The sequence below is a fragment of the Myotis myotis genome, unplaced genomic scaffold (genome assembly GCF_014108235.1).
Source record: "Myotis myotis isolate mMyoMyo1 unplaced genomic scaffold, mMyoMyo1.p scaffold_m19_p_12, whole genome shotgun sequence".
NCBI classification, from domain to species: Eukaryota; Metazoa; Chordata; class Mammalia; order Chiroptera; family Vespertilionidae; genus Myotis; species Myotis myotis.
The window spans coordinates 55907890-55931424 of NW_023416316.1; the positions used below are offsets into that span (position 1 = coordinate 55907890).

The 23535-nt window shown below is 40.0% G+C and overlaps 1 protein-coding gene across 5 annotated transcripts in view; it reads right to left on the bottom strand.

The window, feature by feature from the left end:
* The window catches only part of TTC39B (tetratricopeptide repeat domain 39B), a 118905-nt gene that overhangs the window by 53693 nt on the left and 41677 nt on the right, over window positions 1–23535 (bottom strand). For 3 of the 5 annotated variants that reach the window (XM_036331194.1, XM_036331190.1, XM_036331193.1), the window contains one exon: window positions 1204–1299. In XM_036331194.1, the coding sequence (XP_036187087.1) occupies window positions 1204–1283 (80 nt within the window). In that variant the 5' untranslated portion in view covers window positions 1284–1299. The remainder of the gene's footprint in view (window positions 1–1203; window positions 1300–23535) is intronic. The other 2 variants (XM_036331191.1, XM_036331192.1) reach the window with 1 other exon arrangement.

Below are 23535 nucleotides of genomic sequence, written 5' to 3' on the forward strand. Positions count from 1 at the left end.
GGCATGTACCCTGACCAGGTATCGAACTGTGACCTTCTGGTCCATAGGTCGATGTTCAATCACTGAACCACACCAGCCAAGTCTAAAAAAACAGCTTTAACAGAGTTGCCTTAAATAACTGATAAAGGAATAACCTACATGTTTAAAAAGAAACAACTAGTTAATTCCAGAATAGGCAGGAAAGGAACAGAACTTAGCAATGAAATGTAATATTATATAAAATACTTAAGGAAAAGGAAAGGATGTCATGATTAAGTTTTAAAAAGCAGGTTACTAAACAGTATATTCAATATAATACCAATCAAGCAAAAAAAAAAAAAAAAGTTAGTATCTTTATATATAAGGGGGAAAAGAAAGAATATACACCTAAAAAATAGTTATGGTACTATGGTGATAGTAATACATGGTTTATTCTTTATGATTTTTCTTTTTTCCTGAATTTTCTACAATGAACATTTTTTTAAATGCACTTTAAGCCAAGGTTACAAGAAAAACATTATTAGAAAAATAATCATAATATAATACTGACTGAAAACTCTTTGGTTATATCCATTTCAAGAAACACATGCCCAGTGAAAAGACTGGAATGAAAGACACCAAAATTCTAACAGTCTGTATTAAAGTCATAATTACAGTTTATGTTTCCCCTTCCTCCATTTTCCCTGATGCTTGGCAATGTGGTTATATTATTTTATTTAAAAATTAATGGTTTGCCCTAGCCAGTTTGGCTCAGTAGATAGAGCGTCGGCCTGCAGACTGAAGGGTCCCAGGTTTGATTCCGGTCAAGGGCACATGCCCGTGTTGCAGGCTCAATCCCCAGTAGGGGGTGTGCAGGAGGCAGCCAATCAATTAATCCCTCTCATCATTGATGCTTCCATCTCTTTCTCCCTCTCCCTTTCTCTCTGAAATTAATAAAAAATATATTTTTAAAAATTAATGGTTTAAAAAATTTGAGGTAACAAAGACACAAAGGGAGCTGTGCCGCAGAAGTTTAATTTCGTTTTGTTCCTGCTTTTATGTAACAGTGACACCTAGTCACTGAGTCCCTTAGCCTCCTTCCTAATTTGTAAAATGGGCCCTCTACCTGCCTGGGCCTCTCCTCTCCCCACGGATCAATAAAACACAGAGCCTGTTCTGACTCAGCATTGCAGTTTACCGAAGGGTAGGACTGGTCCCCCCAGGAACGCTCGCACCCTTTCTGACCTGCTCACTTTGGATGGTCGGTGCTGTCCAGAGGCCTGTTTTGCGTCCAGTGATGCCAAGTGAGGTCTGCTTGCTGCCATATCTGTGCGAAAAGGCCTGTTAATAAAGAAGGCAGAGTGAGGTGTCTTACAGGAAACGTTCACATAAACTTAAGTACACACACAAGTCCTTCAATTATTTACTGAATCTCAACTCCATTTCTTTTTTTTTTTTTAAGATTTTTTAAATTGATTTTTGGAGAGAGAGGAAGGGAAAGGGAGAGAGAAACATTGATGTGAGAGAGAAACATGGATTGGCCGCTTCCTGCACACCCCCTACTGGGGATCCAGCCGGCAACCTTTCATGGCCACACCCAACCAACTGAGCAACATCAGCCGGGGCATCTACATTTCTTAGCAATTTAGAAAAACTATTCAGTTACATGGTGAACATTCCTGAAATATAGCACCAATAAAATAAACTTATTTTTTTTTATTCTAGTGCACACACACAAAAGAAATGAGCTGAAATCATCCCCCACAGCTCTACATCCAAACACAGCATTGTGTCTTGTATATATCCTTGCATATCTTTTCCCAAGTAAATCTACACATATATTTTTATATTTTACTAGAGGCCCAGTGCACAAATTCATGCATGGGTGGGGTCCCTCAGCCTGGCCAACGATCGGGGCCAGCTGGCCAGGGGGAGGGACTGCGGGAGGTTGGCTGGCCAGGGAAGGTTGGCTGTGGGAGCACAATGACCACCAGGAGCAGCTCCTGCGTTGAGCATCTGCCCCCTGGTGGTCAGTGCACATCACAGCGGCCAGTCATAACAATTGCTTAGGCTTTTATATATATAGATTAAAATAGAATATTATAGTAGAGGAGAAAAAAGTTTTCTTTGACCCTCTTAGGGTCCCTGGTTGGGTCTGAAAAGTAAAGTGACAAAGACGGGTTATATAAATTTACCAAGAGAAAAGCATGTAAATTTTATTGAATTTTTACATGTACATGGGAGCTTTCACAGGAGAATGAAGCCTCAAAGAAGTGAACAATAGGAAGCTTTTATACCTGTTAGACACAGAAACAATAAGTTTATGAATAACTGACAAGACAAGGAGTTGGGCTAGGAGTAGTAAATGGTGAAGAAGTAACTAGGAATATAAGGATTGCTTTAATAAGGTTTGACTGCAGATTCTATGGGCTGATAGGTGTCTGTCTCTAGTAAAAGAATTTATTCTCTGCCTTTATGCAGAAAAGGGAGAGCTTTCACTGCTTTTACTGCTTCTTAATTTGTTTCCCACATGGACAGGCAATTATCCCAACACCAATGAATAAGTCATCCTTCAGCTACTCCTTAGCTTGGAAATAAGACAAAAGAAAAACCAATGTCCTTTCAATGTCATGTTGGAGCACTAACAGGCCCACCCAAAGATATACCTTTGTTTGATTTGCTAATGACTACTGATTGAGGCCTATGCTCTGTAAAATTATATGTTAACTTGTAGATTTTTTTCTGGTAAATACCCAAATAATTAGTCTGGTAAGGTTATGGTTTTATTGCCTTGTAAGATAATATAGCAAATCTTATTCCAACATTCTTTCTTCCATTCCCCAAATATTTTTGGAACCATTTTTACCATCTTGCTGATTGATAAATAAATTTTTGACATTTGTTCGTTGTGTAATTTTTACACGATGACATACTGAATAACACTGCAACTCTGTAACACAGGGCAAGTTTCCATATGTACACACGTCTGTTTCCAGGCATTCTTGTTCCACCCATGAATCTGCTTTCTCCGCACTTTTCACTATCATGGCTTTCTTAATATGCCAAAGGAACAAGCCCTGTACTTTATTAAATGTTCTTTTTCCGGGGGGTGGAGAGGGGACTGCTATTATTTCACCTTCAATCTTAGTTATAAATTTTAGAGTAAGTTCTTATAGAGTTACCAAAAAAAGTCCTGCCATGGTGTTTCCTGGGACTTCATTACATTTCTAGCAAACTTTGCAGAGAACTGCTATCTTTACAATATTATACTTTCACATCTGTACACATTTATTCAAGTCTTATTTCCTTCAATAACGGTTTCTAATATCTGAAACACTGCAGTGGAGTACATGCATCCTTGCAAAAGAAGCCATGCTAAACGTTCTTTAAATTGCTTCAGGTTTAGGATCTGTTCCGCCAAAGTAAGTGCAGTTATTAAACATTTAAATAGAAAGACTTGTCTGTTCCACTCCTGAGCATAACCAAGATGTTATACTGAGATGTTAGAAGAAATGTATTTTTAGCTAGTGAAAAATGTTATTTGGTTGACAGGTGCTAACGAAAACATCATATTTCAATTACTGTTATGAGTGTTGGAAAATATATCCTCATTTTGCCCTGTATTTACTGCTCTAATTTATTTAAGTTTCTAAAAAAGCTTTATTGAGATATAATTCACAGACCACGCAATTTACCCACGTAAAGCATACAATCAATATTAGTATACTCATATTGATAGCAGTGTACAACTATCACCACAATCTAATTTTTAAAGTATTTTGTCACCCAAAAGAAACCTTGAATTCATCCATTAGCGGTCATTCCCCATAGTCCTTTGTATCTACACATTTGCTATAACTGGCTTTTTTCACTAAGCATAATGCTTTAAGATTCATCCATGTTACTACATGTATCAGTACTTCATTCTTTTTAATGGCCAAATAATATTTCATTGTATGAATATAATACATTTTGTATATTGTTTCATTTGTTGGTGGATATATGAGTTACCAAAAAAAGTCCTGACATGGTGATGCTGCATCCCTACCAGTAATGTATGAGAGTCCCAATCTCTCCATATATTGGCCAACACTTGTTATTGTCCATCTTCCTGTGGGTAATGTTATCTCATTATGGTTTTGCCTTTCATTTGCCTAAGGACTAATGATATTGAGCATCTGTGTAGGTACTTATTGGCCATTTGTGTGTCTTCTTTGGAGAAATGCCTATGCAGGTTCTTTGGCCATTTGTTACTTGGGTGATTTGTCTTTTTATTTTTGTGTTTTATACTACTCTAATTTTCAATCATGAGGTAGAACTATTTTCAAATGAAATACTTACAGCTGTCTTTGTTTATACTTTTTCTCTCATTCAAGTCATAATTAGCAGAATCAATTCAAATTTAATTTCCCTAATAAATTCAACACAATGTGCTATGTTCCTGCACAATAAAAAGCTAGCTTTTTTTGAAAAGCAAAAAATGAAGTAAAAATTTCAAGAATTATTAAAAGACAATATCCTTCCAGCTTTTCATCAAAGTTAAAATCTCTCTTTAAGGGGATGGCCAACCGTTATGCTATGAGAGGCACCATTTATATAATCTACAGTCTGAACAGTGTCCACCAGCATTATGAACATAGGACTCCAGTGGATACCACCACCAGATTTTCAGGAAATTTATTGCTTAATATTATTGGCCATATCATTAGCTTGTCTTTCTTACTAAAGAAAATTGCTCACCAGACCAAATTCTGCCCAATGGGCAATTCCTTCAAATAGCCATCCTCAGGGCCACTGATCAGAGGCAGAGGGGACTGCTGCAGCTGCCGCTGGGAGAGCAAGAAGAGCCCAGAAACTAGCAGGTGCTCCCCACGGACCTCTGACTGTCACTCCAATCCAGGCCTGTCACCAGTGCTATCAGAATCAAGGGAAAGGAATCCAACAGTTTCTCACCACTCCTGCAAGTGGAAACTCCCAACAAGACTGTGTGGATTAACTGACCGATTGACTGGACAAACGGACAAACAGAGGAGCAACTGGCAGATAGCACTGATTTATTTTTTACTGGAAGGAACTGGCCCTCACTCTCGTCTAGTCAATCCAACCCCCTGAACTCTCTGATGTTCTAGACACACTGTTCTAAGACAACCAACGATTGGAAATGCAACTAGAAGCCAACAGCCAGGAAAAGACTAAAGCCAATTCAACAGAAGAAAGAGTTCAAGGAAATGGACAAGTTTCGCTTGAAAGAAAGAACAGTTGGAGGAAAGCAGAGAAAAGGAAAGAACTTGAAAGCTACTTCCAGACATTTCCCTCTCTAATTCAGCCTTCTAAACCACATTCTCTGGAGCTGCTACTGCCAATGACTCTGAAAAATACATGTGATGTGTATACAGAGAGAATAATAAAGCAAATGTGGCAAAATGTTGAAAATGGATTAAGGGTACACATTAAATCCTCTGTTATTCTCACACCTTTTTGCTACGTTTGGAATTACTGCAAAGTAAGAAAACGTTTTTAAAAGACAGCTTAGATGGCCCTGTAGCAAAGGGCAGCAACAGGGATCGTATGAGTGGTCGCTGGACCTCAGTCACTGGCCTCGCCAATGCCAGTGGAGAATGCTAAGCCCTCAGGGTCATGGACACACCAAGTCCAGCCACCACAGGTGCCTGGGCGGCAGAGGCAGTGGAGCCAAACACAATGGATTTGCTGCTCTGGGTGTTTTATTCAAGAACAAACATGGTTATCATTAGGTATTTTATGCAGCAACTAAAGGGGATTCACATCCAGATCTCTGTCTGCCCCGAGGGAGGCTTAGCCATTGCTTATATCCACGATTTGGTTAATTACATGTTGATTTCTTCTTTGCAGTTGGCTAAATTATTAGGTTCCAGGCAAGCTCATCCAGTTACAGCTGTGTCTGCTAAATACTGTGCTACACTTTAACACTTAGCAGGAATAGCATTAGTAGTAAAAACTGCCCAGACCTTGAGACCCTTGTCCTATGTAGCAGCAGCAAGGACAGAGGGCAATGCAAAAACAACTGGATGTAGCCACCAATCAGAGAGCAAGACCCAGATCCTGCTCCATCACACTCCACTTCCTCCTGCACCTACCACCACCTGGAAAGGAGGAGAGGGAGAGGGAACCTCAGAGAAGGGAGGCGTGGGCCTGATGCAGAGATTAACGGTTTACATGACTGGGCACTTGCCCCTGCCACTCCTTCAAGAAAACCTGAATCACTCCAAACGAGACTGTTTGAAATTTGAGCAGATGATGTCATCTTTAATTGGCAATGTTTTTTTCCATCCTCAATGGAGATGAGAGTTCCAGAGGCAACTGAGAACAATTGGAAAGAATAAAATTACATTTTGTATAAAATATAGTGTGTCTCAGACCCCACTCACTAAGAAAATGGAGGGTAAACTTGCAGTCTCTTCAGAAAAAAAGAAACGATCCCAACAGGTGCTGTTTCTCTTGCCCACAGCCACAGCAAATCCCTGACACAGTGGAAACTAAACCAGAGCCTGTGTCCCTTCAAATTCTTTCCTTCGGCAAAGCAAACTGCGCTCTTCACATTATTCAAAACAAACATCAGAGGAATGTTAGATTGGCAAGAGATAAGCACAGCTCCCGTTTCATTTTGCTGCTTTTCTTTACTGTGTTTTTTTCTTATTTAAAAAAAAAAGCCCTAGCTGATTTTGCTCAATGGATAGAGCGTCAGCCTGTGGACTGAAGGGTTCTGGGTGCGATTCCAGTCAAGGGCACGTTCCAGGGTTTCGGGCTTGATCCCCAGTAGGGGGCATGTAGGAGGGAGCCGATCAATGATTCTCTCTCATCACTGATGCTTCTCTCTCTCTCTCCCTCCCCTTTCCTCTCTCTGAAGTCAGTAAAAACATATATATATATATACTATATATATATATAGTATATATATATATCCCTAATATGCAAATAGACCAAATAGAAGAACAACCGAACCAAACAATCAAACAACTGAACAATCAGTAGCTATGATGTGCGCTGCCCACCAGGGGGGCGCGCGCAGAACATGGCGAGCATCGGAAACAAGCAGCAGGGCACTGAACATGGTGGGCATCAGCTGCGGCGAGATGGTGGAGCAGATGAGCAGGGGCAAACCTCTGGTGGTTACTAAAAATTCTTTGCTCCTGCACATCGTGGTCCCACAGGCACTCACACCTGCTGCCGATGCTGGCCTGCTTGAACCCGTTGCCGGGCCCGATCGCTTGCCGCCGTCAGCGGGTGTGAGTGGCGGCTGCTGGCCCGATCACCCCTGAGGGCTTCTCCATCTCCCCCTGCTCCTGAGGGGCGATCAGGGCAGCAGCCGCCGCTTGCACCTGCTGCTGGCACTGGCCACAATCACTCCACGCTGTCAACGGGTGCAAATGGGTCCAGCACCATCAGCATGTTGGAGCAGCAGCAGCAGGAGCGGGGCTGCCAGCTGACAGGGGTCCGGGGGCCAAGGCCAGGGGGGCTGGGCGGGGGCATGGAGGATGGGCCGAGACCCGTCCCTGTGCCCACCACAGCCTTGCGGCCCACAGTTCCTCTCAAGGTGCACAAATTCGTGCACTGGGCCCCTAGTATATATATATATAAAACCTTCCCTACTAGAGGACTCTCTTATTACTAACAGAAATCTTCTGTCTAGTTTTTTTTTTTTTAATATATTTTATTGATATTTTACAGAGAGGAAGGGAGAGAGATAGAGAGTTAGAAACATCGATGGGAGAGAAATATCGATCAGCCGCCTCCTGCACATCTCCCACTGGGGATGTGCCCGCAGCCCAGGTACATGCCCTTGACCGGAATCGAACCTTGGACCCCTCAGTCCGCAGGCTGACGCTCTATCCACTGAGCCAAACCGGTTTCGGCATAGTTTTTTATCTTTTTTCATCACCCTGCAGTAGTGTCATTTAGGAGAAAGCGTGCTGGGTTCCCACCAAGGTGAGCCCAGCACTGGCAAGCAGTGTGGCGTTGCAACCTTCACTCACTTCTATGAGCCTAAGTATCCTCATCTGCTCAAACAGAGAAAGGATACAAATCATAGAAACGGATATAATGGTGGCTGTCAGGGGCTGGGGGACAGGGGGAGTGGGGAGCTACTGTTTAATGGGTATAGAGTTTCATAGTTCCAAGGTGAAGAGTTATGGAGATGGATGGTGGCGATGGTTGCACAACATTATGAACGTATTTAATACTTCTGAAGGGTACATTTAAAAATGGTTAAGTTTATGGTATGTGTATTTTACCACAATAAAAACAAATTGGGGGGAAAGCATGTATACACACACACACACACACACACACACACACACAGCCAGAGGAGGGATAACAATACCTGCCCTGTCTACCTCAGGGATGTGATGAGAGGAAATGCGTCCTATTTTATGAAACCGCTTTTTAGGCTGAAACATCCCATACATGCGGTGCTGGTGTTGAAGAGTTAAGGGACGGAGGCCAAGAGCCTCCCATCACACCTACGTTTATATTGCTGCTGCTCAGTAGGGCAGTGTTTCCTGCACCCTGGGCAGAAGCCACGTAGGCAGCACTTTGCCATTTTCATTCCGTCCTCAAGGGAGGGATGCAGAGCAAATGCAGGTTTTCAGTGTAACAACTGAATGGGTGATTATCGTATGTTTTAAAACATCACAACCTAAAACAAAGAAAACCAAAACAAGAAATTCTTAAAAACTGATGCTAAAAATAAGTTTTCCTTCCATTTGGCCCTCAAAATAAAGACCACTCAATACATCCCCCCCCCCCCCCCCAGGCTCCATAATGTGTCTCTCCTCTGGGTTCCTTGGTCAGAATTTACAACTCATCATAGTATAATTATTGGGTTACTTTTTAGTTATGGTGAATTGATTATGAGCCTTTTAAGGAGAGGAACTCTCTGGCTTAGCTGAGAGATGCTCAACGATTTTTCAATGAATGAATGACATTTTTATTGATTCCATACTAGCACCCTGTGCCAAGTACAGTCATGTTACTTGGCATTTTATGTCACATTTGTAGATCATGGAAAGTACCAATGAATACAATATCACAGAGTCCTTTATTCAAAAATAAGCAGCGTTCAGTAAATACAAGGACTTTCCTTACTAGTACGTCAGACAAACAAAAGAGAAGGGAAAGCATATAAATACTGAACTAATTAAGTGCCCAAGTTTCATTTTCTTTAGATATTCAGTGTGTGACTATTTTCATAGTTGGTGTGTATTTATTCAGCCTACAATATCAAGGAAACACACAAAATGGTTTTTCTATACAGGGATGCTAGTGCTTAGAAAACAAAGAACAACAAAAACACCTAAATTAATATTGAGGAGGGGCAATGGCTCATAAATGCTATATAGGGCCTGGTTTGCTGGATCTGGGAATGGCTCAAAATTTGCTTCACTCACTAACTAGGAAGATAATGACTATAGTCCCAACCCACAAGAGAAATTCAAGTCTTAGTCCCATCCTTCCCTGCTTTCTCAAACACAGTCACCTATAATGACTTGAAATGGGATATTCCATAACACACTCATCCAAAACAATCACCAAAGATTCATACCGTGTGAATGGTCTAAAGTCTTTCCACAACTGCAGACTGAAGTATCGAAAGAAAAGTAACCCATGCATGAAAGTCATATCAAACTCATGTTCATGTCCTTTGCCCATATGTGCAGCCCCGCCCATTCTAAAATGAACCAACATGTAAATATGGTGTTAAAAAGGGGAAAGCAAGTGCAAAATGTTAGGAAGACCTGTGGGCATGAAGTCCAAAAATACTGAGCATTTGTCATGACACATGTATCCAGGAGTACACTGTGGATTTTTAATAAAATGGGGCAGGGGGCTCCCCCCAGTCAACCTAATGGACACAATACAACAGCTGGAGCACAGATCTGCCAACCTTTAGCACGATTGGGGTCTCAGTCAGCACACTGTCGGCATTGGGCAACTGATTTAGCCTTTGTGCACCTCATCTCCTCATCCATAACACGGAATGGCAAGCCCAATTAACACAGTTGTTGAAAATACAAGGACTTACCAAGGGTACTGGACCTGGCACAGAAGACATTTTTAAAAGATTCTAGTTCATCTCTTCTCGACTAAGATATTAAAATGATGACAAAGCAAAAAGGTGCTAAACATTCTGTAACCGGACAACCAATGGGGTCCAGGCTGTCTGTCACTACTTTAGCCAATTAAGCAGAAACAGAGTTGAATCATATATGAGCATTTATTCCAATAATGCTGGTAGCATGGGAAAGCAGCAGATCATCCATGAAAATCTGCTCTCCCCTCCCCATAAGCCAGCTGTTTATATTGGGTAGAAGGCAAAGATTAGGTGGGAGAGTAAGAATTACAGGCATGGGAAAGTAGGCAAGGTATAATAGTTACAGGTTACAGGCAATGCGGGCTGGTGGGGGAGGGAGGGGGGTAGTTTGCAGAGGGCAACCTCTGGGACCAGATTACAGGCAATAGGGCTAGGGGTTGCAAAGGGTGGGTGCCAGCGGGACTAGATTGTTCCAGCCACGAGGTTGTAAAACTTTCCATAATGCTAGGCAGTTCTTGGGAAAGGAGGATGAACTGCATTCCAGTGTAAGCTCCCAGGTCCCAGGGCATACAACTCTCAGCCAGGTTAGAATGTGCTTTCTCTAATCAGAACAGAACCATCACAGTTAACAGAAATATGAATATGATTAATATTTCTTATATTTATAGCTAGTTCCCAGTATTCTTTTTCTGCCCCTAACACTTCCTTCCTGCTTTGAAACCACATAGACCAAGCATGTCAAACTCACGGCCGATGGGCCACATGTTTGACATAGAGCCCTCAGAATGTCCTGTCTCACGAGAGGCCCCAGAGCCTTCTGCTAGTCAAATGAGGGATCTAAAGCAAAAAATGGGAGATTAGAAACGACACAAGTTGTAAGTAGGTCATTTCCTATATAAGTTTGTTTATAAGTCACTTGGTTAGAAATCAAATCATCTATGTAAATATAAGCCTAAGCAACCAAACGACGCAGGAGCTGCAACCGGGCAGTCAGTGCACTCCCACAGCCAACCTCCTGTGGCCCCGCCCCCCAGCCAACCACCTGCTTCCCTGATCAGCCCTGATCAGCCCTGATCAGCCCCAATCGCCAGCCAGGCTGAGGGATCCCACCGGTGCATGAATTCATGCACTGGGCCTCTAGTATTTTCTATAAAAGCAATAACTGAAATATATATATACACACACACATACATACATGTACATGCATATAGATATGCACATACATATGTTAAATTCTCAACCTAAGCCATAAAAGCCTATTTAAGCCCTAAATTATTAATAATTTTGACCAGAGTCTTAGAGCCAGGAGCAAGTGAAGCAGGAATTTTGGGGGAACATAGGCAGGCTTAGGGATTTTTTTTTAGAATTGGGGTCCGTGAAAAAGCGCGGGGCTGCAGACTGGGAGAAGGTACATTTCCATAACACAAGGAAGCCAGGTGCAGTTACATCTCCATAAGACAAGGGAGCAGCAACAATTGCATTTACGTAAGACAAGGGAACTGGAAGTAGCCAAGAAAGGTCTATATTTACAAAATAAGAGAAGGAAGCCCTCCAATCAGAAGGAGAAGAAAGCCCAAAGGGAATAGGAAAAAAATAAGGAAGGGGGGGTGGCGCGGGGGGAACCTCACATGTCCCATGTGAGGTTCAACCTTTGAGCTCAGGAGTTACTATAGTAACCAACTCGAAGGGGAATATTGATCAATCAGAGGGGATATCAAGACACAGGAACTGCAGCCTTTATAAGCCATGGGGGAAAAGAACTCCGGGGGACTGTTCCCTCTCCCTACATGGGAGTCAGTTCTATGGGACTCTTCCCCCTCCCCACGTGGGAGTCTGTACTTGTTCTTCAATACATCTCCACCTTTGCTATACCACTTTCTGTCCGTGGATTCATTCTTCGATTCCAGCGGACAAAGAATCCGGGTTCCAGTCCAAAAATTCGGTATCACAGGTGTCATACTTTAGGATTGAGGCACACTTTCCCTCTACCAATCCCCACACTGTGGCCAGGGAGTCCTCACTAAATACAAATCCACGTGATCTTCATGAGGAAAACACTTCTGTGGCTGGTCACTTCCCTTGCCATCGTTCCCTGACATCTGTCGTCCTCTGACCAGCCTCACTAGAACTGCAGGCCTCACAAACTTCTTGGCAAACACTGAAGAGATGGTGGTGAAGGAGATTAGAGTCTGTTACCCCGGAATTTGCCATTTTGACAGAAAGACTGTATTGAGCTGAAGGCACTGAGCTCTCTGCCCTCCCCTTTTCTGTCTAAAAGCAGGACATAAATTTCCCTTTGGAAAGGTATCCCCCTCTCCCATACTAGGAAGGACATGACTCTTATCACCTGAAAAGGATTTTTATTTGTATAACAAACCTTACAAAACAATCCTTATTTACCATACATTTCCTAATCCTTTCCCCATAACTTACCCCATCCAGAAGCCCAGAAACCCCTTTCTTTAGTCCAGCCTCTTCTCCAGGATGCATCATCCTTTGTTAAGAAGGTATATAAGCCTCAAATTCTAATCACCTCCTTGAGGCACAGTTCTTTGTGAACTCTGTGAATTGTGTGTGTGTGTGTGTGTGTGTGTGTGTGTGTGTGTGTGTGTGTGTAAACTGATCTTATTTTTCCTTTCTCTTGCGAATCTGTCTTTTGTCCATTGACCTTGCAGAACCCCAAGCAATGAACCTAAGAGTAGAGGAGAAAGTTTTTCCTTTCCTACAAGGGCCTCATAGCTGCAGTTCTAATAAACCACTTCCAACACCCGACTGCCCAGGTATCTAGCAATATCTGCCTAAATTCAGACAAAAGCCCTAGGAGGTCACCCTTAGGAGGTCAGCATCTGCCCAGACTCCTGCCCATCACCCAGGTAAGACTGGTCGCCCCTCATCATTGCTCACAGATCCTGACCTTCTCCACACACTGTTTATCCTAGTATATCCCAAAGACAGAATTTCTTGTCTGTATTTCCCAACAAACTGTGAGTTCTTGAATGAATATCTATCAATAAGCCAAGATATTTGCTGTATTAAAAAAAATCTTAATTATTCACTCTCAAGTACTAACCATCAGGCAGCACAGGGAGCAGCCCTCTGAGTCGGGGCCATCAGGGCAAGTGGGTTAGTTCTGCCAGGATTCTTCTTCAGAACCAGCCAAACACCTTTACAGATTCAGACTCTTGTTGCTATTATTTTGGTTTGTTTTTGGTTGGTTTTGGTCTGTTGTTTGTTTTCTATTCTGCTTTTGGTGTCTTGGTATCTTCTAAGATACTGGAATAAACAGTGGCTAGAAAATCAGGAAACCATTCTTTTGCCTTTTCTTTTTTCCTTTTTATTTTTTATTTTTATAGGAAACTATTTTAACTATTGTAAGATCTCTCTATATACAGGGTGTCCCGTATACATACTTTACAGTTGATAGTTCAATTGATGTTTCTTTCTTTTCAGATTTAACCCATTGGTATTTATAATTATTCAAAGCGGGTATACATTTTTGGGACACCCTATATATATAGTACCTATCACATGCTTGTTGAAATAATTACATGATTTCCAAAATCTCTCTCCAACGCAAGCATCCTAAAGAACTGTGGCTTCAGAAAATCTGGGTCAAAATTAGTGGCAAGTATTTGCATGTCCTGTATAGTCTGGCCACAAAGTACCTACACTTCTACAGCTGAAAAATGACCACAATTGTAATGAAATAATTAGGTAGTTTTTGAATGCCTCTCGCCTGCTAAAAATATCTGCACCATGAGGAACAAATGTAAACATTTGTTGAATGAATGATATAAATTAATTAATGAGCGAATATAAATGTTGCAGGCCTAGAGAAGGCAGAATTTCTAATTTTTAGGAATCTTTTCCTAATTCAATTCAAAGTTGCTGCATTTAAGTATGACAACATGCTTAAAAATAAAAACAGCAAATGTTTCATCTCTGGGTGGCGGAGAGTTTCTTTTTAAAATCCTTGATTTATTTTACGCTGCAGGAAATCCACCAAAATACTGGCACCCACAAAGCTTGTATGTCACCCTAAGCCAAACATATTCTGCAGCTACGAAGATGACTGCTACCAGTTGGTGTTTCAAAGCATTCTGACTACTGGTTTCAACTTTTAGAAACTGCTGTAGCTAATGTGATTTTAAGATAAAGAACTGAGATCAGTAACCAAACAATATGAATCAATTCACTAAAATAATAAGACCTCCATTTAACAAAGGCAAATCCAGAATCACATATGGGGGTCATGGTGGGAACTATAATTTAACCTCTATCTTTACAAAATTTTCACAACTGATTCAATGGTAATTCAGCAAGGTTACCGTTCTAGCTTCTAGTGAACTCCTATGGGGGAAACTGGGACACGATGACTCAGGACAGATGTTTAGACTAAAAGAGTCTGCGTCACCAGGAAAAAAAAAATGGCACCGATTCAAATGCACAATTAGGAAAGGGTGATCATGCAAAGCTCCCTTTCTGGTGACTCCCATTTACTGTAATCTTGCCACAAAGAGACAGGCTGAAGCTGACACAGCAAGGCGAGGGGTGATACCAACCCACTCTATTCTGAGAGCGTGACCCTGTACTTAATCTTTCTTAAGGTTTTAGTCACACTAGCAAAACAAAGCCTGTGATGAAGCCCGCAAAGACAAACACAGGGAACACAAAGTGAGCCAGTGTGATCCTCCCATTGTTCTGCAGCCCCATGCACACCTTGCAGCAATGAACCAGCCATGGCATCCAGGGAAACCACAGCCTCCGCAGCAGCAAGATTTGTTATTTTCTCTGATTTCAGCACTCACCCTCAGGGGGACAGAGGGGGGAGGGGTGGCGGGAGGAAACCCCTGGCAAGTTTAACATAAAGCCTTTAATAAAGAAAATGTCAACTTATAAAAAAAAAAAAACCAACTCCAGATCTCCAATGAAATTTAACGCGGATTTTAAAAACTGGCATTGTTCTCCTCGAATTAAATCCTCACAGACCCAAAGAGAAGGTTGCAATCATACCCCCGGGAGCAGCTAAATAAATGCAATATACTCACAGATTTAGACCCGCTGTGACTCTGGAGGAATGAATGATTTCTAAACAGCCAACAAAAAGAAGAGGCAGTCCTCAATTTAAACAAAAATCCTCAATTTCTGTTTTATTTCTCGGTCCCCAGTGAGACTCTAAACTACCAGGCATGAGAAAAGAAGTTGCTGAGGCGGCTGACAGCATCCCAGAGCTTCCCAGGGCAGAATTTAAGACTTGTCAGTTAAAGTGGCAGGTCCGCTCTGCCCGTGGCTGATGCTTCTGCAGGAAGGGATGCCGGGAGATTCCCCCCCCCCCCCCCCCTATCGCTGCTGCAGCCTAATGCTAATCCATCCCTGTTTAATTGTCTTAGGGGGACAGGAAATAAAAATACAAATGGCCTGGATTTATAAAATCTACAGGGTCCTTTAAAGATTTTTCAAATAATCCAGGGATTTACCTACATCGAAAAAGGGCCAATTGCAGAATGCAGTGAATTTCTTTTGTTTCAAGGAAAATGTAAGAGCAGGCTGATACTCCCAGGTTAGACTTGGATTTTATACCCCATGGACTTTTTAAAAACACAAAATAAGGGAAAATGACATTCTCTGAAGTTTTTACTCTAGTAGTTTGTTAAATGCACAAAAGTTAAATTAGTGAAGTGAATGAAATACACGGGACATAGTCACACTAACACCATTGGAAATAGCACTTTGAAATTAATACTAGAGGAACAAGACAGGGATGCCCCCTCTTACCACTCCTGTTCGACATAGTACTGGAAGTATTAGCCATTGCAATTAGACAAGAAGAAGAAATAAAAGGCATCCAAATTGGAAAAGAAGAAGTAAAACTGTCCTTATTTGCAGATGACATGATATTATACATAAAAAACCCTAAAGACTCCATCAAAAAACTATTAGGATTAATAAATGAATTTGGCAATGTAGCAGGATACAAAATTAAGGCCAAGAAATCTATGGCATTTCTATACACCAATAGTGAACTTACAGAAAGAGAGACTGAAAAAACAATCCCATTTACCATCACATCAAAATATTAAGATACCTAGGAATAAACTTAACTAAAGAGGTAAAAGACCTCTACTCAGAAAACTACAGGATGTTGAAAAAAGAGATAGAGGAAGACATAAACAGATGGAAGAACATACTGTGTTCATGGGTTGGTAGAATCAACATCGTTAAAATGTCCATACTACCCAAAGCAATCTATAAATTCAACGCACTTCCCATTAAAATACCAATGGCATATTTCACAGACCTAGAACAAACTCTCCAAAAATTCATCTGGAATAAAAAAAGACCCCGAATAGCTGCAGCAATCCTGAGAAAGAACAAAGTAGGTGGAATCTCAATACCAGATATCAAGCTGTATTACAAAGCCACTGTTCTCAAAACTGCCTGGTACTGGCACAAGAACAGACATATAGATCAATGGAATAGAATAGAGAGCCCAGAAATCGACCCAAACCAATATGCTCAATTAATATTTGACAAAGGAGGCAAGAACATACAGTGGAGTCAAGATAGTTTCTTCAATAAATGGTGTTGGGAAAATTGGACAGATACATGCAAAAAAATGAAACTAGACCACCAACTTACACCATACACAAAAATAAACTCAAAATGGATAAAGGACTTAAATATACAACGGGAAACCATAAAAATACTAGAAGAATCCAAAGGCAACAAAATCTCAGACATATGCCGAAGCAATTTCTTCATCGATACAGCTCCTAGGGCATTGGAAACTAAAGAGAAAATAAACAAATGGGACTACATCAAAATAAAAAGCTTCTGCATAGCAAAAGAAACCATCAACAAAACAACAAGAAAGCCCACTGCATGGGAGAACATATTTGCCAATGTTATCACCGATAAGGGTTTAATCTCCAACATTTATAGGGAACTCATACAACTTAACAAAAGGAAGATAAACAATCCAATCAAAAAATGGGCAAAGGACCTAAATAGACACTTTTCGAAAGAGGACATTCAGAAAGCCAAGAGACATATGAAAACATACTCAAAGTCACTAATCATCCGAGAAATGCAAATCAAAACAACAATGAGGTACCATCTCACACCTGTCAGACTGGCTATCATCAACAAATCAACAAATGACAAGTGCGGGAGAGGATGTGGAGAAAAAGGAACACTCGTGCACTGCTGGTGGAAATACAGACTGGTGCAGCCACTATGGAAGACAGTATGGAGGTTCCTCAAAAAACTAAAAATGGAACTCCCATTTGACCCCGTGATCTCACTTCTAGGAATATATCCCAAGAAAACAGAAACACCCATCAGAAAGGATATATGCACCCCTATGTTCATAGCAGCACAATTCACCATAGCTAAGATCTGGACACAGCCTAAGTGCCCATCAGTAGATGAATGGATTAGAAAACTGTGGTACATCTACATGATGGAATACTATGCTGCTGTAAAAAAAGAAGTAATTCTTACCATTTTCAACAGCATGGATGGAACTGGAGAGCATTATGCTAAGTGAAATAAGCCAGTCAATGAAGCAAAAATACCACATGATCTCACTCATTTATGGATAATAAAGACCATTATAAACTTATGAACAAAAATAGATACAGAGGCAGAGCAGCCTCGAACAGAATGTCAAACTACAGCAGGAAGGCCGGGGAAGGTTGGAAGGCAGGAGGGGGGTGATAAGAGATCAACCGAAGGACCTGTATGCATGCATATAAGCATAACCAATGGACACAAGACACTGGGGGGTAGGGGAGGCCAGGGGATTGTCAAAGGCGGGAAAAAAAGGAGACATATGTAATACTCTTTGTAATACTTTAAGCAATAAAACAATTTTTAAAAAAAGAATTAACCACTAAAAAAAATAAAATAAAAAGAAATTAATACTAGATAAACAATACTTGAACTGGTCTTGATGAGATCTTTTTAAGTAGCCTTAGAGATGGTCAGTGACTTGGCAACTTTCTTGTCTTGCCTCAAGGGCTCTTGTGCATACTAGAACTGAACTGTTTTGTTTGTTTTGTTGTTGTTTTTTATAATGGGGCTTACCATTTTATCTAATTATAAAAGTTTTTGGTACTGTGTTCTTGATATTTCCTGATTATAAAATAATAAACTCCTCAAAGAGAACTGGAAAACAGTGAAGAAAATTAAAGCCAGCCATAATCTCATAACCCAGAGATAACCACTGTTAATATTTTGCAACATTTACTTCATCTTCCTCATATATATATTTTTTTTTCTTTAATTCTGTTATTGTGTATTACCTTTTCACACAGCATCATGTTATAACTGTGACCCAATATTCAACCACCTATATTTCTAGAAGTGCCCAAAATAGCATAGGACAGTCGGTTAACATGTATTTGTATGCCTACTATGTGTGGGCATGGGAGATACAGTAATGAGCAGAGGACACATGGTCCCTGCTCCCAGGGAGCTCTCCATCCAGCAAATGATAGCAAATGTGACAGGTACTGTACTTCAACGGACAACCATAGGGCATTTTAGAAATCTCTAAGAGACCTGGTCTTGCAAAGGTCAGGATTTCTCAAGGAAGGAAAAGAGAATGACAAGGCCAACTGCAAAATTATTTGTACAGTATATTTCACACCTATATTTTCCCATCAACATAAGTTACTTTTATCTAACATTCTTTTTCCTTTATCAACAGAAACTTTAAGTCCAGCTATATTTGTTGTGAATAATGTGAAATATGTAAGAGAATTCATCTAACTTGTATTTGAACAAAACCTTTGAGAAATTACAAAAGGTAGACCACCCAGTTAATTTCAGACATCCCTAAAATGGAGAGTTACCACATATTTCCAAGAGCTCTTCGACCTAAAATTAACTTATCCATGCTCAGAGTCTCATACAGGTTAAAAGACTCCTTTGAGAATGTTGAAATATGAAAATTTGACATGACCATCTTGATGCAATCTAAAAGAAAAAAACACTGAACATCCAGAACATCCAAATAACTTATGTAGATTCTCTACCCTCCTTTAGGGGAAACATAACTCCGCCTGCCTCAAAAAAGTAACTTTACCGTGGAAAAACCTGACTAATACAATCTCTGCCAGGTGATGCAGACCACCATCAACAGTGATAAATAATGTTGATAGTACAGACCCTGATATAATGTAATGAAAGTGGCTCTTTATCTCTCTGCTCTATCTCCCAAAAACCTGGAAGCTCAGTCTTACCTGGAGAAAAACATCATTCAAATTCCAATAAGGGGCATCTTATAAAATATCTGACTAGTACACCTCAAAACATTCAAACAGAAAAAAACAAGCCCGAAAAACTGTCACAGCCAATTAGGTAAAAATAAGTAAGTCTGAATAAAGTATGGTCTTTAGTTAATGATGATGTATTAATATTGGCTCATTAATTATAATAAATTATGATACTGACTTAAGATGTTTATAAGAGGGGAAATGATGGTATAGGTAACTCTGTATTATCCTCTCAACTTTTCTGTAAATCTAAAACTGTTCTAAAATACAAAGTCTTTTATAATCCTTTTTCCCAAATTAAAAGTAATTTTATTTCTTCTTTTTTTATTTTTTTATTTCTTCTGATCGTTAGTAAAATGTATCCCATAAAAACTTTGACAATGCAAAGATATATAAAGGGGACCTTTTACAAGCACCCTGTAACCCCACTATGCTGAGATAACCAATTCCTAACAATACAGTTGTATGTGTGTGTATTGCTCTACCATACATGCTATTTTTAGCTGTGTTAGGCTGAATAATGGCCCACCAAAATACCCAGGCCCTAATCCCTGGCACCTGTGAATGTTGCCTTAAATGAAAAAAGAGACCCTACTTGTGTAATTAAGAGTCTTAAAGTGAGGAGATAATCCTGGATTATTTGGGTGGGCCCTGCGTGCCATCAATCACAAGTATCTTTATAGCAAGGAGGCACAGAGAGGACAAACAGTGATATGCCCATGGAAGCGGACTAATTTCGAAATATTTGCTGCTGCTGGCTTTGAAGTCAGAGGAAGGGGTCATAAGCCAAGGAATGCAAATAATACAGCTCTCGAGGCTGGAGATAGGAAAGAAAATGGATTCTCTCCTAGAATTTCCCAGGGGGGCGTGGCGATGGGACACCTTGGTTTTGATTCAGCGAAGCCCATTTCAGACTTCTGACCTCCAGAACTGTAAAAGAATAGATCTGAGTTGTGTAAGCCACCAAGTTTGTGGTAATTGTTACAGTAGCCACAGGAAACTAACACAGTAGCCCTGCTGACCTGTATTTCTTCTTTTCAATTATCTGCACATATCTTTGTTGGCAATTTTTGCATCCAGGTGTTCTCTTTCTTGATCTGTGTTTTGGACATAGATGTTCAAGTTGTTGTCTCAGTTAATTCCCTTTTAACTGGGTTTACAGGGATTTTGTCAAAACTAGCTATCTTTTTTCCTGTTAGTGTCGGGCTTAAAACCTAATTTCCAACCAAAAGAATACAGAATTACTTGCCTGCGTTTGCTTTTAATGTTTAACAATAAAATCTTCAACATCTTCCCTTTATTACTTAAAAACCATGCAAAGCCATACATCCCCACACACGTGTCCCTCCACCCTTCATCCCCTGAACCAACAATCAACACCAAGGTGTGGGTGGAGAACAAGTGTTCGAGAGGGGACTGGAGACTTCCTGAAGACCCCCACCCATACCACACTCTCCCTTGTCAAGTCTCTCCCCGCAAACCAACTCAGTGCCTGATGTGGAGAACATGCTCAACAAGCATTTGTTAAACCATGCAAGGTAGGCATGCTCACCTTATCCCTGGGCTGATGAGGTGGGTCTCAGATATGGGGAAATGGCCAAAATCTTTTCTTTCCTTTTATGTTTTTACTTTGATTTTTTTAATGTTTTATAACTTGAGGTAGCCAATGCAAGACTGCATGAAAATAACAAAATACCTTGAGAGGAATGGTGACTTTACAAAAACAGCAGTGCTCCCAAGAAGACATGATATATTAAGTAATTGGTGTATATATTACATTTATGTATTCTTTACACTTTGAAGTTTTGCTTCCAAATAAAAATTTTTATAGATTAAAGACATAAATTGCAAAATAATTTTTAACTTACTTCGAATTGTCTGAAAAGTCATTCTTGTGCTATTTTATTTAAGTTTTACTGAAAATATATGTATTTCAACAATACAATTGTACTGAGAAAATGAGAAGGTTCTTTTAAAATATATATGCTTTTAGTAGTTGATCATGAACTTAATTTTCTTGTAGTAACCACACAGAATTATGTGAATCAAAGCAAACAATATACTTTGGTATAATTTCTTTTAAATTGGCACCAAATTCTTTAAATGGCAAAGAATCTCTTAAATCATTGGGGGATTTGACACAGAACTTTATACAAATATACACACAAACAATCTTTTAATTGCATAAAGTAAAACAAGTCTTGCAGAAAACTTTTTTACATGCCCAAATAAATAGAAACCACAGCTTATAACTATTGGCTACAGGGAAAACCAAAACTATGCCTATACCTCTGAAAATGCTACTTAATCAGAATTACATGGGGCTTTAACATTCTGAGTTCTAGTTATAACATTCTGCTTACAGGCAATAAAAAATACTCCTTGCTGGCTTGAATACTTTCACTCTGGACAACAAAAATAAAATAAATAACATATGAATTACTTTACACAAAGATAAAAGTCATACATAAATCCCCAAATACTTCAGTTTTAAACAATTTCAGAGTCCTTTAGATTTGTTAGTGACTATTAATAAGTCTTCAGACTATTTACTAAATGTGTATGATACATGATACTGAATTACACATTATTCACAAGTGTACCTAACCCAAATATCACTCCACCTTTGCAAAGTTCTACGCATGATGTTCTACAAACATGAAGACACAAATGGGGGAGAGAGGAGGGACTAGAGAGATTGATAAATTTTCAAAACATAAGCAATGGAGAAGTTTGATACATTTCAAAAGGCAAAGCTCCCAAGTAGTATCTGCTTTTTGGAAGTTTTATTATTCACTTTGAGCTATTTTTATCAAAAGACAGATAAAGGACTCATGAAATCGGGCAGAAAAGAATGGTAGAAAGTTAACAAAAGGCAGTGAAGTTCGCTCTATCCCCTGAGACTCGGTCTGACAGCTTATTTACATAAACTTCAGATGAAAAGTGAGTCAGCCCATAGTTGAGAAATAGCAAAGGAGACACCCACAATCCTGAATAGTGTTTACGAGGCCCAAGCAATTGGGCATTACCTAATTATGTATGTATTCGGGTTGATTAGCACAACTAGCTGTAATCATTATTTTTTAAAAAATGCACATCCCCAAAGATCCATTAACTCACTCTCCCTTAAACAATAACAGCAATTATTCTGCCCTATCCTTGGTAAGTTCTCAATAAATGATGACTGGATTTGTTTTAATGCACTGCAAATCCTCACAGTCTACTTTGATTACCCATCTGTATTTTCTGATTAGTACATTCATTCAACAAATTCATGAATTTGAAAAAATATGCATTGAGGACCTACTATGTGCTGAGCATGGTGCTTGGATGCAGAGTCCGTAACTGTAATGAGCAGCGCAGACCAGTCCTATCCTCATGGAACTTAGAGCCCAAAGGAACAAATGGTCAAAAAACAATAATTAACTACAAAATGAGAAATGGTGTGAAAGAAATGAGAGTTAAGACAGAGAAATGGGAGAGGAGTAATCTATTCAGGAGGAGTCATTACAAGAGGTGGGAGAACATCCCAGCTAAGAGTGGTGGGTGACAGACAGGAAGAAGCCCTGGGAGAAGTGGGAGGAAGTCTGTGGACAGAGACACCCACATGCACAAAAATAGGGCAGCAAAGGGTTTGTACACTCAAAAAACTGTAAGAGGCTTGTGGCCAGAAGGCAGTGAATGAGGGTGAGAGTGGCCCTGACCAGGGGGAAGCAGTATGTGGGGGCCTGACCACCTCAAGCCTTGTGGACTGAGGTAGATTGGGGTCTTCATCTCAGAGACATGCAAACTCATGGGCAGATTTTAAGCAAATTGACATCATCCAATTTGATTTCAAGAAGGATCACTCTATCCTGATTCAAACAAACATGCTGTTAATAAATTATATGAGACAACTAGGGAAATTCGAACACTGACAGGATAGTTGATGAATACTGTTAATTTTTTCAGGTGTGATTACAGTCTTATAATGTTTTTAAAAAGAGACCTATCTTTTATATTTGCATATTAAAATATAGGTTAAAATAATGCCACATTTGAGGTATAGATTAGGTAATAGTTCTATATGAATGTTATTTTCCTGGACTTGATATCCGAATGTCAAGAGAAGGTCTTTGTTTCTAGAAGTACATACTAAAATATTTAGAGGTAGAAATAAAGTATAGTGAGTGTCTAAGCTATGTGATTCTAAATAACCTAGGGGTGGATTATAGATGAAATGAGATG